The sequence below is a fragment of the Pyxicephalus adspersus genome, chromosome 9 (genome assembly GCF_032062135.1).
Source record: "Pyxicephalus adspersus chromosome 9, UCB_Pads_2.0, whole genome shotgun sequence".
Classification (NCBI taxonomy): domain Eukaryota; kingdom Metazoa; phylum Chordata; class Amphibia; order Anura; family Pyxicephalidae; genus Pyxicephalus; species Pyxicephalus adspersus.
The window spans coordinates 18,452,787-18,473,648 of record NC_092866.1 but is presented as its reverse complement, the minus strand read 5'-3'; the positions used below and the strand labels follow the sequence as shown (position 1 = coordinate 18,473,648).

The following is a 20,862-nucleotide window of genomic DNA, read 5'->3' as shown; positions in this document are numbered from 1 at the left end:
GTGGACAGTCTTCCATATTCTGTATTGAATTGTCATAGGCTCTGCAAATACTAATGAGATATTGCAATGATATGAACCTTTGCTGTCTAATCAGCAGGCTAACCACAGATTGGTAAATAAGGTGTATTGCTAAACTACAGCTCTAAAAATGTGAGGACACAGAATTTGATGTCCGCCTAGGTCACAGGAATGTCATGCCCATATTCAGGTCATGAACTGCCCTTGATAACCACCATCCAATGGGGATACTGCCTTATACCTTAACTGGCTCCAAACTGATATTAACCATGCTTTGGGGTTTGTCCACTTGAATTTCTGAAAAAGTTTGTGAAAAGTGCAAAAAGTGTAAGTTTGAGTGATGTTGGAGTTTGTTAATTCCCGGAACGTGCAGGGGAAGCCGGGATGCCGGGTATGCTGGCAACCAAAGCTGACGCTGCTCAGGCTCAGCCAGATACCTGGAGCAATCAGGCAGTTAGAATAAATTGTCCCAGAGGGGAATTCTGCAATAATGACCTGCCTGATTGTAGATTTCTAAAAGTGTACCTTTAGTTCTGTTTTAAACCTTAACTTTAACCTTATTTTTTACCCAAGAGATGTTGAAAAGGTCTTCTGTCCATAGGCATCTATAGTTGCATAAATGCTAAGTATCTCATTTACCATGGACATTGGCACATATTCTATAAATAGGGGAAATTTATGATTGGCCTCAAAAAGGTCCTTTTTGTTCCTTTTCAAAATGTAATAAATGTAAACCATAAAATCATTCTCTTATTAAAGCTTACCTAAAGCTGAAGTTGAGCTTCCAATATAAAAAAACACAATTTAATGCAGTTTATTTTTTGTGCTCTTACACTCAACTAATAAAGTGTATGAAATCCGTTGTAGTTTTATGCCCCACTCTGCACATTTCTCTTCTCCATTTGGTCCTGATGACCAAATGCATGAGGAAAGAAAATGATATATACCCAGTTTTTCCGTGATCTGCTGACCCCCCCCCCCCCTTTATTAAATGGTAGCATTTAAAATAAAATGACACAGTTGGGTATAAAATGATTCATGATCTGACATCACCATAAATAAAACAGGTCAGCAGTAACGTGTCTCTGGAAATTATCCTAAATGTTGCTAACTATGTTAATAATATATACACTTTCAAGTTCCACAGAATTATACTGCAATGACTCAATAGTAAAATGCATTAAGTGACACATAATACTGTGCAAAGCTCAATCTGGCTACTAGGAGCTCTACCGGTGAATAATGTCATGATCATTTGTACTGCTGTATTTATCAAGACATAATAGTAAAATGTTAACATCTTGCAGTTACTGGTAGTAGCTGGGCAATGCTTTAAAAAATGTACAGTGCTATATAGTATGTTGGTGCTTAAATAATCACAATATTGGAATGTAACATCATATTTACTGGATCTTTTTATAAGAAATGCTCACAACAATTACCTCTGGGTTCTGGGTTGTGGTGGAATAATGTAATTCCAGACATTATCTATGAAATGTAATAATAAATATATGGCTACATTTACATGTCTGCTTTTTGCCAAGAGCTTTTTATCTACTATGGTCAGTTCAGTATGTATTACCATATCCCTATGGAAGGTACTTTTTGCTGGACAACTGCACCAAGATACAGCAATAATCAGTGGCAGACATAGCTAATAGTGGGTCTATGTGCAGAACTGACTTGGGGTCCCCCAATGAACTAACTTAGGGCCCCTTGTTGGCTGAGGAGGGTCTGGGGCTGCACTTTTCACCTCCCTATGTCTGTCCCTGGCAATAATGCACAGTTGCATGGAGGATCTTAGTGTTTTACCTGTTTGAATTGAGCCTACAGGTGTGGTAAGATGAGGTTAATATTTACCTGCAGTAGCTGTAAATTGTAACATATCAGATATAAAATTAGAATGACCTCATAGTTCCCATGTAACAGATCACTGCGCTTATCAAGGTGATGATAACACCTTGCAGATATCATGAAATCTAACATAGCGCAATTTACTAAGCTTTACCAGCAGGATAAGGATATCAGATTTAGATATGTGTCATATTCAGCTTTAATTAAGCCTAGCTTGAAATATTTGTCACTTTTGGAATATAAGTATCCTTAGGGTTCATGTTGATGATATGTTTTCTATTCAAGTTCATGAATCTGAAATCAAATGGAAATGCAGTGCTTGACATGAGAATTCTGCAAATGACCTGCAGCTCAAATGCACCTTAATAGGTAAACCTGCATCTAAATAAAAAGATGCAACAGACATAGCAGGTTAACTGCAGCATTTCCCCTGTTATTTGTTCTGCTCTATTCAAGTCAAATGCATTGCGCTTTGCATTCCAAACACACATTAAATGCTCAAAAACAACATGAGCTGTGCTTGCTTCGTGAATTGAGAGTATAGTACAGGGCTGTCTAATTGCAGTCCTCGAGGGCCATATACAGGCCAGGTTTTTGGTGTAAAAACAGTGAGTTCTGACTTATTATAAACTATACCTTTATTACTTTACCTAGAGAAATACTTTAAATGTGTGCAGAACCTGGCCCTCAAGGACTGATGGTTGACAGCCCTGTCCTATGGTAATGAGGAAATAAACCGCCGGTGTAGGGTAAAGATTTGGGCCCCCAGGCCTTGTATGTATGTATATATATATATATATATATATATATATATATATATATATATATATATATATATACACAGCATATACTGTACTACTACTGACTTCCTCACTCATAACCTCATCACACGCATGATTTCAAGACTTTGCCCCGACTCTCTGGAATGGCCTTCCTCGTCCTATTTGGCTTGCTCCTACTTTGTGCTCATTTAAAATAGCACTCAAAACCCATCTTTTCAAACTTACCTACCCATCTTCTTCTGTCTCCTAAAACCTTCACTACTTCCCACCACTACATATCTCCCATCCCATTGTGTACTTACCCCACCTTAGAATTCAAGCGCTTCTGGACAGGGTCCTCTCCTCTTCTTGTGTCACTGTCTGTATCTGTCTGTCATTTGCAACCCTTATTTAATGTACAGGGCTGCATAATATGTTGGTGCAATACAAATCCTGTCTTTTAATTATAATAATAATAATAATATAATGCATTATGGCAAGTTCACCTTGTAAAGTGATCCCTTTCAGGGCAGCGATGTCAGCTCTTCCTTCTGCTCCAGGTCTTTTCCCACGTTTGGAGTCTTTGGGCACATGGATAACTTTGTTCTGGCCCAGACCATATACTGAGCTCAATCTTTGGGGCTCCATGTACACACACAAAAAAGTGCTGGCTGCAGGTAGATGCATCCATGGCAGAGACTGAAGCTGTACAGCTGTTTGAACCTTCCTATAAACCTAGTGTCTGTATCACTCAGTGATCAGTCCTACCTGTCCCTAAATGACCACTGCTGTTTCCTATAGGGAAGGACACAGCGGGACGTCTCCTGCTCACCACCTACAGAATGAACAGCGCTGCCTGTACAGCATTTGTTGCTAGAAATAATAACTAACAAATGTATCCAATACATAACTATACAAAATCTCTTCTGTAATATACAACCTGCCTGGCAGCAAGTTTTTATTCCTTCACATACATAATGAGAAATTTTTTTAGGGAAAATCAGGGTTCCTGCGGAAGTTGCTAGAGGTACTTTGAGCAGTATATGACTCTAAGGTCAGTTTAAGTGACACCAATGATCTTTTTGGCCATCAGTAAGGGTGACATTCTTCCCACTGGCCAGCAATGTAAGAAGACTTCTTCCCACTGACCACCACACTAATGTACTGTGAGCTGTGGATATAGTAATTATAGCGGGGGTTCTCTAAGGACCTGAATGTTATTTCCTCTAATTTATAAAGGTTGAAAAATGGTTCTAATGGTCTCTATGTTCATAACGGCTCTATGGTTTGTTATGAACAAGTTGTAACTTAAAGTGGAACTCCAGCCAAAAATGTTTAGTTTTAGGGAAGGGTAAAAAGAGGAATAGAACAAACGTAAAATCTTCAAGCATCTTCCTTGATGAAGGTGTTAGAATAGACTTGAGTTGAGAAGGTCTAGGCTGGATCATGATCCAGATGGCGTCCTGATGAACCTGGGAGCCCAGTGCTGCAAAGACAATAGTGCTAGTCACTGTTCACTATCTGCATGGAGTTTGTATGTTCTTCCTGTGTTTGCATGGGTTTCCCTCCAGTTTCCACATCCCAAAAACATTTTTTCGGGTTCATTGGATTCCAAGCAAAATTGTCCCTAGGCTATTTTATTGGCATGACTGTGAACCCCTCTGAGGGACAGTTAAAGGGGACCCATCATCACTTTTTTTTACTTTATATATAAAGAATAGCTTTTCTTTTTATATAATGGAAATTTTTTTAACATTTAAATAGGAAGGCTCCTCCCCTTCTGTCTTTACTGCCGTGGCAGTTATAGCGGAATGGGAAGCCCACAGCTCCCTGGGATACCTACGTCATATCCCAGAACACTGCAGGCTGCTGCTTCTCCAGCATGCGCAAAGAGGGCTTTCTTCAAATGTCAAAACAAAAAGCGCCAATCTCACGCATGCTCAAAAAGATCAGCAAACGCACGTCACTTGATCTGGCTCCTGCAATGACATAGAAAAAAGATGGCGGTGCCTGGTGTTCAGTCGACGCCAGGAAGATAGGATTGCGTGAGGCCGATTTGACTAGAATCGGGCGACATTCCACGGTTATTTCTTTTTTAGCGATAGTTCCGCTCTAATGACTGTGAAAGGGACCGTTAATGACCAATGACTTTGTACAGCGCTGCGTAATATGTTGGCGCTATATAAATACAAAAATAAGAATTATACAGGTGTATGGGCACCCATGACATGATATGTGAGCCATACAGGACCACCTTGGTTGTACGCAGGGTGTTGTATGAGCCCTGTCAGGGACCTGTGTCCTGCTCCTGTCCCCAGCTCCCCCTCTGCCATTAATGACAGCCTCCCCTCCCCTGCAGCACACACAATGTGCATCCTGATCTGCCTGCTTCTGCCATTGACGTCATTCACCGAGCACGTGACGCCGGGCCAGCCAATGAGAGGTGAGAAGCTGCTGCAATCTTTTACCCATTGCTTGGCTGTGACACACACACGCATCCCCGCACACACACTCACACACACACACACCGACACACCATCCATGCTGAGACCCCGACACATACAAAGGGGAGCACAGCCTGGACACCCCTGGATGTGAAGGAGGGTGGGGGGATTGTGGGCATCTCCCTTTGGATAAAATGTGGATATAAATCAAGCTGAAATGACCAGGATCGTCTGAGATTTGGAAGCTGATCGTGTAATCAGGGATCGCTTGGCTGTTGTTGGATTGTAGTGGAAGTCTTCATTGCTTGCTATGGATTTTACTAGCAGCTCATGTGGGGGCAGCGATCACAGACAGATCGAGGAGAACAAACCACTGCTGGGGGAAATGTCTGCACCAGAGGGGGGCAAGATGGGTGCTGTGCCCTGCAGGAGATCCCTGGTACACTTCAATGGCATGAGGTATAAACTGCTGCAAGAAGGGGACATCCAGGTCTGTGTCATAAGGCACCCCAGGACCTTCCTGAGCAAGATCCTCACCTCCAAATTCCTAAGGAGATGGGAACCCCACCATCTGACCCTGGCAGATACCAGCCTCACCTCTGCTACAGTAAGTGCCAATGCCCAGGCTATGGTGGCAAGGGTGGCCTCTCACCTGCAGTGCTATCAATAAGGAACATAGCTAGTCAACCCATCATCTCACATCAAAGATAAAAAAACATTTTCATCAAGGTCCAATGATATTTGAAAATCACAGCCACAAAAAAAAATCCTTATCCTTTGTGAATTAAGCACTAACCCTCAGCAACCAATCAGCCATTGCCTTTCTCCGCTTTCCCTGCTGCCAGTTGATAAAAGCAGCCATCTGATTGGTTGCTGTGGTTATTGCCAATATTGTATTGCAGTTGTAGCATGCAAAAAATGTTAATAGTTGCAAGATCAAAGCTAGGCTGAAAGGCCCAAACTGACGCAGAACCTCCCAATCACAGCTCATCTTCATGGGGGTGATTGACAGTTCAGATGGTTGTACATAAGGCTGCGGGTGTGTAGTGGTTGTACATAAGGCTGCGGGTGTGTAGTGGACTTTTATGATGGCCGAGGGGCTTTGTAGATTGGTATTACCCAATGGCTACGAGCTGTTGATCTCTATCGGTGCTCTAATGCATGCTGGAGATATAGGTGCATGGAGAATGTGCGTGATGTGGAAAAGCCATTAGGGCTATAGATAGGGGCCGCTTGGTATGGTTATGTAGGAACATGTTGATGTGTTGGTTGAGAAAAATGGAAAAACAATAGATCTATAAATATAAATATGTTTATAATATACATAAACATACATATAGACATATAGATGTTCATTCCATGCATTTGTAGCTAGCATTTCCAGTGTTTATTTGTTCCAAAAAAAGTCTGGCGGGCCATTAAAAAACATAACAATAACAAAAAAATAAAGCCCGATGCTACGTGTTCTCCTGAGATCATTGTTTTATGTATAATATTATATGTGATCTATTTATCATCCATTCATTGAACATGCATCGTGCCCTCTCCATGCATTTATTACAAAGCATTCATATCAAACAGAACAATTTGCACATCCAGAAAATTATTTGTAATTTTTCCTGTTGTGTTGGATCAGAATAGTGAAAATGTCTGCCAATGCTTTAGTGTTTTTTGTTGCATGTGTGTATGTGTTTCTTTTTCTTTTGAGATCAAATAATGAAAAATTGGTGTAAGAAGAATAAAATTGGGTTTAGTATTGCCCATCGGAGACAGGCCGTCTTGGTTTTGCACATATTGCCTGAAAATAGATATTTTTTTTTACATATACATTTGTTTTATGTCTATGATGTGTTGTGCTTGCAGTGATTCCCCAATGCAGCGTGTGCGGACGGCTCACTGCAGCACATTACTGGTCGTCTACAGGAATACTGTATATTATATCAGAGAAGAATTCTGGGAAATCAGCATTACATTCACACATCACAACTAGGCAATTCACATTTCATTAATATATTAAATTATTATTAATATAAACAAAGGATTTATATAGCACCAATAATATATATATTATATTACCAATATATTACGCAGCTTTGTACATTAAATATCATGCATTATATAATTTTATACCTTTCTTCCATCGAAATAGAAAATATATTTTATGATGATTAAAAAAATAATTCTTGAACACCTAAATTACATTTATGAATTATTTATTGATAAGTATTTCTACACTCTCGGTTTATCAATCATTAGACTTGAAATAGAATGAAAAATTTAGATTGTTAATTCAATAATAGTAAATAATCAAAGTGTTTTGGGGAATTAGAATACTTTTTTTTAGGAAGCGAAAACATTTTGGAACAATAATTTTCAAATTTGTTTAAGTTTATATAGATTAAGGAAACTTTTATATAATTTTATATATATTGCTCAAAAACCCCTGTATCTTTTGTTGCAAAGAATAATAAAGTATTACATATACATGACATGTATTGTAAGTATTACATATTGCAATATAAAAATGTTACCAATTAGGAAACAATTTTGGCCCTGAGCACCAATTTTAAAATATGATCAGGGGTTGACAATTCTATTTAAAATAGATCTATGGGCCAAGGATATATCTAGGATATATATAGGATGAAGATATCAAATGCTGCAGTTAGCAATAGAATTAATGCAGTAATTTTTCTTTTTTACCCCACATTAGTTTTATCACCGGTTGATTTGCGGTAGGTTACCTATCGCCGGTAGGTTTGTTTGTTACATTTCCCTTTAATATGGTGACTATGCTTTTCTTTTTTGCAGTAAAATCAGTGCAGCATTGTTACCTGGTGGACAGGAATTTAGGATGGGCATGCAGCATATATTTAAGGAAATCTCAATTTAAGTAATACGTTTTCAGTATTTTATATTTGTATTGGGGATTAAGCCATATGCATTAAAGGTAAGCGTACCCCTACTTTATAATAGTTTTTCCCAACCTTTAGCTTTGGGGTCCCTACAGGTAATCATAGCTATAGATCATAATCAACAGGTAAATGTGTAAAAGCTCTTCAGGGCAGGGTCCTCTCCTTCTGTGTCACTGTCTGTATCTGTCATTTGCAACCCTTATTTAATGTACAGCGCTGCATAATATGTTGGTGCTATACAAATCCTGTTATTAATAATAATAATAATAATAATAATAATATGATGCATTATGGCAGGTTCACCTTATAAAGTGATCCCGTTCAGAGCAGTGATGTCAGCTCTTCCTTCTTCTCCAGGTCTTTTCCCATGAGCTCAATCTTTGGGGCTCCATGTACACACACAAAAAACTGCTGGCTGCAGGTAGATGCATCCATGGCAGAGACTGAAGCTGTACAGCTGTTTGAACCTTCTTATAAACCTAGTGTCTGTATCACTCAGTGATCAGTCCTACCTGTCCCTAAATGACCACAGCTGTTTTCAATGGGGTAGGACACAGCGGGACGTCTCCTGCCCACCACCTACAGAATGAACAGCGCTGCCTGTACAGCATTTGTTGCTAGAAATATTCACTAACGAATGTTTCCAATGCAAAGCAATACTAAATCTCTTCTGCAATATACATACAATATGTGTAATATGTTGGCGCTATATAAATCCTGTTTATTATTATTAATAATAATAAAAATTAAAAAATACTTGAAAGAAAACCCATGAAATAATAATACAAAATAATATCCTAAATTTTATCATTAAAGATATGACCCCTTTACCAGAATACCATATTTTATACTATAGGGGGTCTTTAAGATTTGGAGAAAATACCATTTTAAAATTTGTTTCCAGTGGAATAGTTGAGCACCACCTGTGGTTTATGGTGCCTTGGATACTTGGCTTTGGGGATCGGTCCTCTCTGAGGGTGAGAGAAATGATGGCATTTCTGGTGCAAACTTATGTTGTGCGCAATAGAGGAGAATAAATTAGAGGTGTTGAATCAAAAACATTTTCTAAATAGATCCTATAATTAAAAAAAAAAAATCTTAGCCTAGATGATGACTTACTAGGATGTCTTATAGGAAATTTAAGGTTGGGGGGTGAAAAGAAGTTCCGTACAATGGCATAAAAGTCTGAAGGGTTTTGATTCATGAAACAAGCCAGCATGTTTTTAATGCCAGGCTGTGCCCTCTTAATTAGGGTTCAGGATTCTGTGTGTTGTAAAAAGATGAGGACTCAATGTATATTATAAAAGATATGTTGTGAATTTCTATAGGATCAATAGTTCTTCCTATAATTCTATAGGATGTCAATAGATAAAGGAGTATATGATACACATAGGAGCCAACACATTTCAGGGGCAAGATTCCCCTTTCATCAGGGCTTAATATTAAGGGGGACCTAAAATACCAGTGGTAAATCAGCAAGCTATTGCTTGAACATTTAGAAAAAAAAAAAGTAGTTTATCCGTAAACATAATAAATTTATTTGCAGAATAGCTTTGGATCTACATAGGGTTTTAATTGGTAAAAGACATATAAATGAAAGCTTCACTTTTAACAATAGGAACATAATTTTTTTGTTACGGGGAAAAAAATGTTTATGCCATATAAATAAAATCTGACCGTTGTTAGCACCCGTTGTTGAATGGTTTGTTCCAATTCCTGCAATGGCTTCTTTTGATGAACAGTTTGATCTATTATTACGTAGGAAAAAAAAAAAGGATCTCTTGGTAGAATCAACAGATAATAAAGATATATTATGGGTAAGGAGTGTGGGCATAGGATGAATCTCTACCTTATTAATGCTAGTGGCACTTTCACAAGTTAAACTTTAAGGGTATTTTATTCATTGTCATTGCCAATCTTTTGAACTTACGATGCACAGTATTCTGATCCCTGATGAGGTGCAGCATAGCAGCCAAAATGTGTCGGTTGTTACTTCTACATCTCATGGTTTGGCACCCCTGAAACCCCAAAAAATGCTTGTGATCCATTACCTAAATGAACTTTCTTTACACGTGTACATAGAAGCAAGCAACAAGTAAAATCATTCTGTGTTCTGACATTGCAGTCAGGTTTGGCAAAGCTCTCCCCATGTTTCTGGGCAGGACTGCAGCTGGTTGACACATGATTCCATGCTATGCAACCTGCGTCTCTGAGCCCACACACGATGTGACAAATGCATGTACACATATTATCAATTGTTTCAATAGTGTTGTTCAAAACTGTTCAATGCACAGCAACTAATATCAGTTTTTGATAGGCAAAAGTGCATTAAAGTGCTCATCACTGATATTGTCAACTCATGGAAACATATATTGATAACGCCCGTTAATATAGAATAACATACAATTGTTCAGAAAGGTGTAGCCTTAGTGCTTTATGGGGGATTTTTGGAATCTGGGAACACAATGGTGTGTATTGTCACAGCTTGCATTTGTTTGGTGGTTCAGCTCTGGTGTGCAATCCTTCGCTCTGCACCCCAAATAAGGTGCCGACCTCAAATTTTTGGAATCAGATGATTTTATTATAGTAGATATTATAGAACTTTTTTAGGAGGGCAGAAAGTTTATAGCTTTTTACGTTGTTTTATTGCTTTACTTTACCAATAACAACAGCACCCTACATTTCTATGGGGGTCATAAGTCAGGAAAAATCTCAATAAGTTAAAAAATTAGAAGCCGGCATTTTAATTCTCCACAGCACATTTGATGACACAATGTTTGATGTTTGAAACAACTTGTTTGCATTTACCCAAAATAGAACTTTTTTTAGGGGGATGGCAGCCCTTTTTTTTAAGCCACTACACTAATTGGCATTTTTATATATTGTATATTGTTGGCCCATAGATTTTTTTTTCCTTTTTACAGTTATGTATTATTCTTCTCAGTGATGATACAAAAGATTATCTGTGTTTCTTGTTGATAATTATTCTTGTGACTTGGACACTTTCAGTTTTCAGAGATCTTGGACTGGAAAATAAGTCTAAATATGGTAAACTTATCACAAATAAATCAAGTATTTACAGGGCCCTGCACAACTGGAGAGCCTAAGAAAAGGCTGGGTTTGGAGGGGAAACCAACCCTTAATTGGTAAATCTGTTAAAATGTAAGATTCAAGTGTTTGACAAGATATTTAAAGTATAGCTGAAGGTATTAATTTGGATGAAGTGGTCATGGTCAGGTTTTTATTGCTGTCTGTGTCCTTGTTGGGAGATTGACCAATGGCATCAGAAAAACGTGAGGATGATGGCAAACTTTTAGGTAGCTACCTGACCAGGACTAAACTACAAATCTTCTATTTGGGCACATGTTTCCGTGGTATCTGTCTAAAGCTACATCCAGATTTTGGCAGGGAATTTGCTGCATGGGACAAGTGCTTGTGATTGTCCTGGCAATCTAGCATTTGACTCCGATCAGTTATCCATCCTGTCCAACATCCTTTACCATAGCTGTTTCCTATGGAGGAGCATGCCGCAGGTACCTCCTGCTTCTAACACCCTTCTTCTCCATCAACTTCACTAACGACCATTTACTATTACAGGTATATAAAACGTTTACGAGACGTTAATGCTCACATTAGATAGCTATCCACTTGTGTCTCCCAGAACTGGAAGTAAGGGGAAATGTCCCTAATTGGATGCAAATGGGAAAATATAATCTTGACCGCATTTTTAACCTTGATAAACCTAAAAAAACATTTTTTCTTTTGTCTGCTTTGCTGGTGGAAACTTTTGTTAAAATCCTGTTGTAATCAATCCATGTAAAAGATTGTCCTTGGGACAGGGAGTCAGGGGAAATCTGACTCAGGATATCAGTAAATCTTGGGGTTCTAATCTCTTCCTACTCAAGCCCATTCAACGTGGCTTAATTGTGAGTGACCCGATACATCTCATTACTTTTGGGACGTGGATAGAAGCAGGGACGCTAGGGAAAGTATTCTTTTGGTAGGCCAGGGCTATTTTTAACTTTATGAAATGTATGTAATTTTTTGGAATTTGCAGTTTAAGAGAACCAGTCATGCACACATGAATCCCATCGCTCAGTCTTTGTTATACCTTTGTAGTCTTACTTATGAATGATTTATATTTGGCCCTCATTTAGCTTTACTTACTTTGAGCCTGACATTTAAGCTCAATACCTTCTAAGAGTGCATAACAGTGTCAAATAACAGAGCCTGTAGTGGAAAGGAATGTAGACAGCTACAGGGCTCTGTTATTTAATATTGTTATGCACACTCAGAGTTGGGAGATTGTGTGTGAGGTCAGGAGGGGAGCCGTGCAGCAGCTGTCACATCTGAGGAGAACCTCAACCCCTGACACTCAAGCTGTAAGTTTGGGCTCAGACAAATTTGGGTAAATAAGGAGGCAAATAAATCATTTATAAGCCCTAATACACATGGGCCGATTTTCACTTCCAATCTGATCGCCATTCTGTTATTGTGAAGGAATTGAACAGCCGACCAAACCTAAACGACCCATTTTTGGGTCCTTAAGTAGATGCGGACTGTTTGTACGTAAGTTGTGTTGTGTATAAATATTTAAGCAAATCCAATCACATCCCAACTGTCCTTTGGTTCAACCTACCCAACCCCATGATTGGAAGGGGAGAATATTGTAAACGTATGTGCCATTTTCTCCCAATTACTGATTGGAAAATTTGTCAATCCCAGAACTGGCGACAGATTTTTTTTTGTGACCTTTCTAGGTGATTTTATTTTTATTCTCTGAGTGGCTTATGATCTGCGTCCCTAGGCTCAATGCTTCCATTGTGACCCTTCACACAGACATTGGTGCAGAAATGCTCCACCAAGGCGTACGTTACCTTTAAATGCAGATAAGAGGTGCACATGGGCCCAAGTCATAAATTAATCTTTACACGTGTTCTTAGCACAGATGGCGAATACAGGGACATATTGAAATGATGGCAATAAAACCATTAGTACAACTCTTTATGGCAGCTGCTGGTAACATGCTGTTATTCTAAGAGCTTTATTCCCAAACTTCTTTGTAACAGCAAAAGTGAAAGTCACTGCAGGCAAAACGTTACCCCAAAAACGCAATAAAACATTTGTGTAAAGGTCCATTCACACTAGGCTGTCTGGTGTGTTTTTGAAAACGCATTCTTTTTGGTGTGCTTTATGTTGGGCTAGCCAGTTTATTTGCATGGGCTACCCAAAGCATTACAATGAGCCTAATTTATTAAATTTCTCCAAGACGGGAGGAGATAGAGTTTTGCTGGATCACCCAGGTTCTCCCATGATAGTCTATCTACTCTAGTATTCGAAAACTTTATTAAATCAGCCCAAATGTGTAGAAAGTAATGGCAGGCTTTCTAAAGCTCACCCAACAGCTGTGTACAGTAACCCTTCCTTAGCTCATCCAAAACTTCCAAAATCTTTTGCTTTAAATGCACCTTAACTTCTAAGGGAAGTGTTGATTGGCTTTGGCTCTTGTAGCTTCTTTAGATCAGTGGTTGCCAACTGGTGGTCCGGTCTGCGAGAAAATTTTTGTGCTCCGAGGCTATGGCCGGTTTGCCCCCCCAGCGGGGATAGGAGAAGGACACTGCTGGGGGATGCTCTAGCCAGAGCCGCGGACCATGTCTCTTGTATGGATCGCAGGCTCTGGGTGGTGGGTGGGTTGTGTCTCAGAGCTGTGATGGGAGTGTGGGTGGGTTCTGGCATCATGATCCGGAGCACATGCATGGTCCGAAGCCCGTAAGTTTAGTGCTCTGTAGGCCTGAAAAGGTTGGTGACCTGCTCTACATGATGGTTTTCACTTTGTACCCAACAGTGTTAGTGCACAATAACTTACGTGGCCCTGGGTGCTGTCCAAGGTTTATGTAGGAGCCAATTCACATCAGGCAGTCTGGTGCATTTAGAAAATGCATGCATGCTGGTGTGCAATGTGTTGGGGTGGCCAATTCATTTGCATGGGCTGCCTAATGCATCACAGTGCATAGAAAGTAGGGAATTCTGGGCTTTCTAAAGCTCAGGCCACAGCAATGCATGGTAACCTTTCTTTATTTAACTACAAAATGTTTGGTTTTACATATGTGTTCTCAGGGTCATTTAGTTTCGGAATTTGTGGCTTCTGTATTTTATGCTTTTTGCTGCATTTAACAGGGTTAGAACACAAAAAACGCTGAAATGGCCCCTAAATACGATCCTTAAGGCAAACAATATAATCTACACAACGTTTTTGAATTCAAACCCTGTTTACTGTAGAATTGAAATTGCAGCTGGAATGTACAATTGTTGGCTGTGCGGCAATTGGTAAGAAGGCATCTTCAGTTACCATGGTAACTATTTCTGTGTAGGCTTTTCTGGGTTCTTCTTTTATAACCCAGCCAAAGAGCATATTTGCATTTGTTTGTGCAACTAAATGAAAGATTTAACCCGTCAGCTCCCATAGCAGTGTACATTTACATCAACACACTGACCCTCAGATTGGAATTTGTCCACTGTTGCTTCTTGTTTTTCTACATTTCAATCAGATGGTTTGGAAATGCTGATTTCATTTCCCCTTTTGGTGTTTTATCTCAAAAACCACATTGACGTTAGAGGATAGCTGAACTTTTTTTAACACATTAGCAGTTTGAATATATACTGTATATATATATATATATCCAGGGATCCAAATGAACATGTAACCTCCACCTATGCCTTATTCTTTCTCTTGTCATCACAAGCCCAGGCCATTGTAAGCACCACATTGTTTACATTCATTTTGTGTATAGTCTGCAAAGTAACTGAAGATAAGGATTGGGAGCAAAGAATTCATTAACTCAACATACCTGCTTGACTTATTTGTCTTCAGTTCCCAAAGTTAAAAAATTAGGGTTTCCATTCTGCATTGTGCTGATGTACAAATATACTTCTATATTTCCGTACCAAGAATGTACAGGGCTTAGCCAAACTGATACAATGGCTATCTTCTTCCAGCAGTTTGTGATCTTTAGTGATGACATGGGTGCAGTGTATCTGCATCATTTGTGATCCTGGATGGAATATGTTCTAGAATTAGGAAAATGTTCACTGAAGTTCAGTTTCTGCTCCAGTGTTTGCACATGTCCTGGAAGTCACTGCTTTCACAGAAGGAATATGAGACTTGATTTAATAAAGCTCTCCAAGGCTGGAGAGAATACACTATCATCACTAAAGCTGGGTGACCCAGCAACCCTGGAATAGATTTCATAAAAATCATTCGCAAATGTTTTCAATTCTGGACCAGATCCATTACAGGTTTGCTGGATCACCCAGCTTTACTGATGAAAGTGTATCCTCTCGAGCCCTGGGAGAGCTTTTATAAATCAGGCCTATAGCCTCTAATAGTCCATGCAAGCTAGTTTAATACAGATCTCCATTTCAAAACGGAAATAGAAAACATGTACTTTTTAGCCACAAAGTGCATAAAGCCAACCCCTTACCATTGCAAAAAAAAACCCTGCTTCAGAGGACTGGCACTGCATTTACACCAGAGTTTGCTATGCACCCTATGTGCAAGGAAATACATTTAAAGGTGGGATCTGTGTTAGGTTGGTCCATTAATGGCTGCATGATATAGACCAATGTAGGACCCTTTGATCCTACACAGGATATGAACTAAAGCAAACAATACACCTTTCCTCTGCAGGCCAGGTAGTAGGAAGCTGTCTGGTGCTAGGCTGGTCAAGTCGTCGGACAATGGATAGACCTGCATAACTTGTTTTGCTGTCCCCTGGGCCAATTCTTTTCCCAGATGGGCACAATATATTCACAAGCTTCAATATTCAGGACAATGGGGAGCAGGACTTGTGTTTAGACAATCATGAAGAACAGTACCTAGTTGCTTTGTTCTTCCAGAATGCTAATTCATCACCAGCTCCGTGACTTTCCTCTAATGTCTATAGACAACTGACTGTAAAAGACTAAACTAACATTGAAAAGCTCTCATGTATTTTCTGTTTTCATTTTCTGGGCAATTAGAGTGAGTCTCCTATTCTGCCATGCAGATAACACAAAGCCTCCTCAGTTCTCGGCCAGCGTCCCAATAGTGCATTTTAATATTTGCAAACTCCATTTGCCAGATAACTGCTCGCTTGGGGACAAAACCTGATCTACTCCCTGAGGGAGAGTGGGTTGTTTGTTATGTCAACACTCTTCAAACTGTAACATCAGTAGAGTAATATCAGTTCAACACGCATATTCATCAGATCCTGTTCACACGGTTCTATTTTTTATAGGAGCTCAGGTAATGTTTGAAACAAGCTTTCAAATCACCAATCACCTAACCAATTAACACTTTGGGCTTGATTTATTAAAGCACTCCAAGCCTGGAGAAGATAGACAATCCTGGGAGAGCCTAGGTAATCTAGCAAACCTGGAACGCATTGCAAACATGCAAATGTTTTTAGAATTCTGTTCCGGGATTGTTGGATTACCCAGGTCCTCCCAGAATTGTTTATCTTCTTCAGACTTGGCGAGCTTTATTAAATCCCTTGATCCATTTAAGCTGCGTACACATGTGCAATTCTTGTCGTTGGAAAGGATCTTTCACGATCTTTTCCAACGACAAAGGACTGCACGATGCATGAACGGTGCTGTACATACAGCACCGTTCTGCTCTATGGAGAGGGGAGGGGGAGAATGACGGAGCGGCACCCTGCTGCGTGCTCTCCCCCTTCTCTTGCATTAGGATCGCTCGTCGTTCATCGTTCGTGGATCCGCCAGGACGGATTCACGGACGATGAACGACGCCGACTGTACACACGCCAGATTCTCGCCCGATATCTTGCCGATGCCGATTATCGGGCGAGAAAAATCTGACGTGTGTACGCAGCTTAACAGACCCTTTATCTTTACTTGCAACTGGAAAGAGGAGCTAGCGTATAGATGATTAAAGAGGAGCCCCCATAACTTTACAAGTCTGCATGAATACACAATTAACTAAAAAGCTAGTTTTCAAGCTTAGGACGAGTGACATGGCCCAGGCTGAGACAATGCCATCAGTCCGCTGCAGGCAATAGAAAGCATTTTCTTAGTCTTCCCAATGATCACTGTATATTGTACCTTTGCAGAAAGGTGAGAACCTACAGAAAGGATGACCATTGTTAGATATTTGTGTACACACCAAGTACTACTCCAAATTTACATGCTATCTCTAGGCAGCATCTTGGCCAAGGAAGTACATGCAGATAATAAAGGCTATCTTCTATGACTATTTTAGATATAAGAGCATACAACTTAAAGCATATGTCAGGAAAAAATTAAGAAAAAAAATCCCCATGTTTTATCCCTCGAAAGTCCTGGTCTGCCAGATATGTACTCATCTCCTAATTCCCTCCGGTGGAATGATTCCACATGTCTTTTTGTGGAGTGAGGTTGCAAGAATGAGTGTCAGCCTGTTTCTCTTCTTCTGTTCAACTCTTAAATCCTTCCTATTTTTTCTTTCTTTTTTTTTCTATTTTCCCTTTTGCATGGTAGGGACCAATTGTTCAATAGTGCAAGATAAGAACTTGAATGACTCTTTAGAGCACATAATCAGAACACAAAAGACATATGACAGCCCACATTTTCTGACACCATCCAGCTAATTTTTAATTTTTGGTTTCTTAATAAACTGATATAATGAAATACTTTCAGTTGTATATATACCAGACCAAAAGAAAGCATGTAGGAAAAGTTGCAATGGTTATGGCATCTCTGACATTGTCCTTTGGTTTACTGCACTGGGAGTTTCAACTTGAAGGCATTTACATTCCCAATGGGGTCCAGCAGTGCAGTGTTCCTGGTATAACACAAAAGCTAAATAATTTATATATATAATCTGAAAGCTATTTGTGTTTTTTCTCAAGAAACCCAACATTTTGCTTTAAGACATTTTTGAGGTTAGGGAGCAGTTTCAGATGGAGCTATTAACACAGAAATAGTGATATAACCTTTATATTAAAACCTGATGCTGGTATGATGCTAAAAATATGATTTCTTATGAAGAGACGGCTAATTTAAACAAGCCCAGGCTTTCATATGGATTGTGTTGGTGTTTTTCATTAGATGTGAATATTTTTAATTCTTGTTAGGCTTCAGCCACTTCAGATCCAGAGTTAGGAAAGACACATGTTTGCACTCTAAAAATATTTTAATCCTAACGAACTACTATTCTATGACACTGGTAGGGCAAAGTCAAAACTTGGTTTTGTAAGGAGTGGGGGAGAGCTGAACACAATATGATTTATATTTTCCCGTTGGGGGAATTATTCAAGTAAAAGTCTAATTTATTTATTATGTTTATATATTTTAGCTAATTCACGTCTGTGCCCTGCAGGTTATTGTGTTGTTTTAGAGAAATAGGTTATACATCTCTGTGTGTCTTTATACTTTGGAAAGATAATCTGTTAACTAAATAAAAGAAAGAAAACTTCAGCAAGCATGTAGAATAGCCTTCACTTCCAGCTAGGATGCGCTGGCAAGTAAAGCCCTGCCGCTTCCTGGTGGTGCCGAAGCTTTTCCACAACTTCTGCTTCTTAGAAATTCCTGTTGGCCAGAAAGTCTGCTATTAGGAACCGCAGGGGCAGAGCTAAACATAAGTGTCAGAGCTTTCCCTGCCGTAAAAACAGGAAGAGAATCCAGTAATAGACAAGTGCAGGATTGAATGCAATGAACGAAAATGTAGTTTTCGAGTAAGCCTTTGACACCATAGGCTGACTCCTCCATATACTTTATGCATGCCCATGAAAAGAATTGCAGAATTTCTAATTTCTTAGGGTTTTTGAACACAGCTACACCCTATAATAAGCCCTCCATTGAACCCTGACTTTGCATAATAGATAACAAAAACAATACACCTTTTTATAATGCACGTAAATGTGCATATTAAACATGCAAAAGTACTAATAATAAAAAAAAGTACTAAGGAAAGAACTTTCTCCTAAAACGCAAGTTAATGCCTTCCTATAGGCATGGACCCGTAAAGAGAGTAAGATTAGTAATGAAAACTTTTTAGAGAGAGTTTAAATTTTTTGGTCATGAGCCATGGTTATCGAAGAAGTCAGAGAAGTGGACGTGTGCGTTTAAACTTTGTAAACTTGCCTACTGGTGGATACAAGCAGCAGGCTTCAGATGTCTGAGCTATGCTATGACACGCTGTTTATACATAGAGCTGTGGCTTGAGGTTTACAGCTAGAGAGTCGATGGTAGCAGCTGCATCCTGAAGACATGATCTCTACCTCTGTCCAAGAGGAAGTCACACCGAATATTTGTGCTACAGTTCATGCTGTGTACTACCCTGCATGCTTTATCCTTTTATCATTGCGTATGCAGCCCTATTGTTTGCCAGAACATGCTGCAACATTCCATGCTATATATAACCACCATCAGGTAGATTGACAAAATGATTGTATGGAAAGTTAGTGACTGGTTTATGAAGCCTCCACTCCACTTCCTCTTTTTCATTGCATTTTGTTTCTTGCAGTGTCTTAAAGATTACCAAACTGGCTTGCATGGTTTCCCTTTTAAAACTGCCGGAAGGCTAATTAAAAGTTTGGGGATCCTATATATATTTTTTAAAGTGACTCAGCCCATAAACACATTTTTAAAACAAAGTCGTACCTGTAAAAAAAGGGTGTGCATGCTTATCATTCCGTCTACCCATGCTGAACATAACTGTGATCCTGGGAAATCTTTTGCTAAAACTGTAATAAAAATGCCACTTCTTGGAATGGAAATCCCCTGGGTCCCCCAAAGCTCTGACTGGTTCTTCTTGCTGACCTCCATGTCACTAATGTATCCTGTAATTGGTGGAGTTCAGAGGAAGGAACCAATCAGAGGCACAGGGGCGTATGTGGAGCATGGTGCGTATGCATGTTCCTATTACAGGCAAGGCTTGGTTCAAAAATGTTTTTTTATGGTATCAGGACACCTTAAAACATTTAATTAATTGACCAATGGCTCTTTAATGGTTTCACAAAAACTGGGATGTTTTACCTCTTTGGAAACCGATTCTAGACAAATGAGGTCAATCGATGCATTTCTAATACAATTTAACAACCTCAATCTCTAAATTAGTTGCTGTTTGCCCACTTCCACCAAAATCCAAAGATCATCCTACAGGGTCACCAAAGGATGAACTTGCAGAAATGTAAACATACCTTTAGCTTTTTCTATGGTTACTTTATCTTCAGTCACATCCAGTTTGAAGCCTTGATTTTGATTAATGACTGGACCTGTTGCCTTTGATTTATTCACACGACCTTCTGTATGTGAAAGAGAGCAAAGAGCTTGCAGTGGGAATTCTTGAGAATACCTGTCCTGCATTACAAAGTGATTACAATAATAAGGATACTACAGGATAATAATAAAAAATAACACACTAATGGACTTATTTAATATACCATTGAATGCTTCAGATCAACTAGGCAAAACTGAGATTTCACTTTTGGGCAGAATCCCCTTTTACATTTGCTCTGCCTTGTTTTTTTCAGTGTTGCCCCTTAACTAATCATGTCCTAAATTGGCAGACTTTAAAGCTGTCACTTGATTTCTAGAAATACGTAGATTAACTACTTTACTTTGTTATTTTGGATTCATGAAGCCATGTCACTTCCCATAGAAGTGCAGGACCAGAAGCGAAAACTTTTGAAAATGATATAACATCGACTTTAAACAGTTGTCCCTGTTCTTGTCTTCCTAAATATAATTTATATGTTTGCAAGCCTCTTCTCTGTAACAGTGTTCTGGGAAGTGAACATTTAATGATATGTTTATGCCGAATAAAAATGTCATCTCTCCATCAATAAATTCCTTGCCCAAAGTCCCCACGACTGAGGAGGGTATTTATTA

General features: G+C 39.2%; 1 protein-coding gene across 1 annotated transcript in view; it reads left to right on the top strand.

The window, feature by feature from the left end:
- Window positions 1-5,115: 5,115 nt before the first annotated feature.
- CMIP (c-Maf inducing protein) overlaps window positions 5,116-20,862 on the top strand; it is a gene marked incomplete at its 3' end in the record, with an annotated part of 97,373 nt that continues 81,626 nt past the window's right edge. The window contains 1 exon segment of the mRNA XM_072422719.1: window positions 5,116-5,684. Coding sequence (XP_072278820.1) covers window positions 5,388-5,684 — 297 coding nt within the window.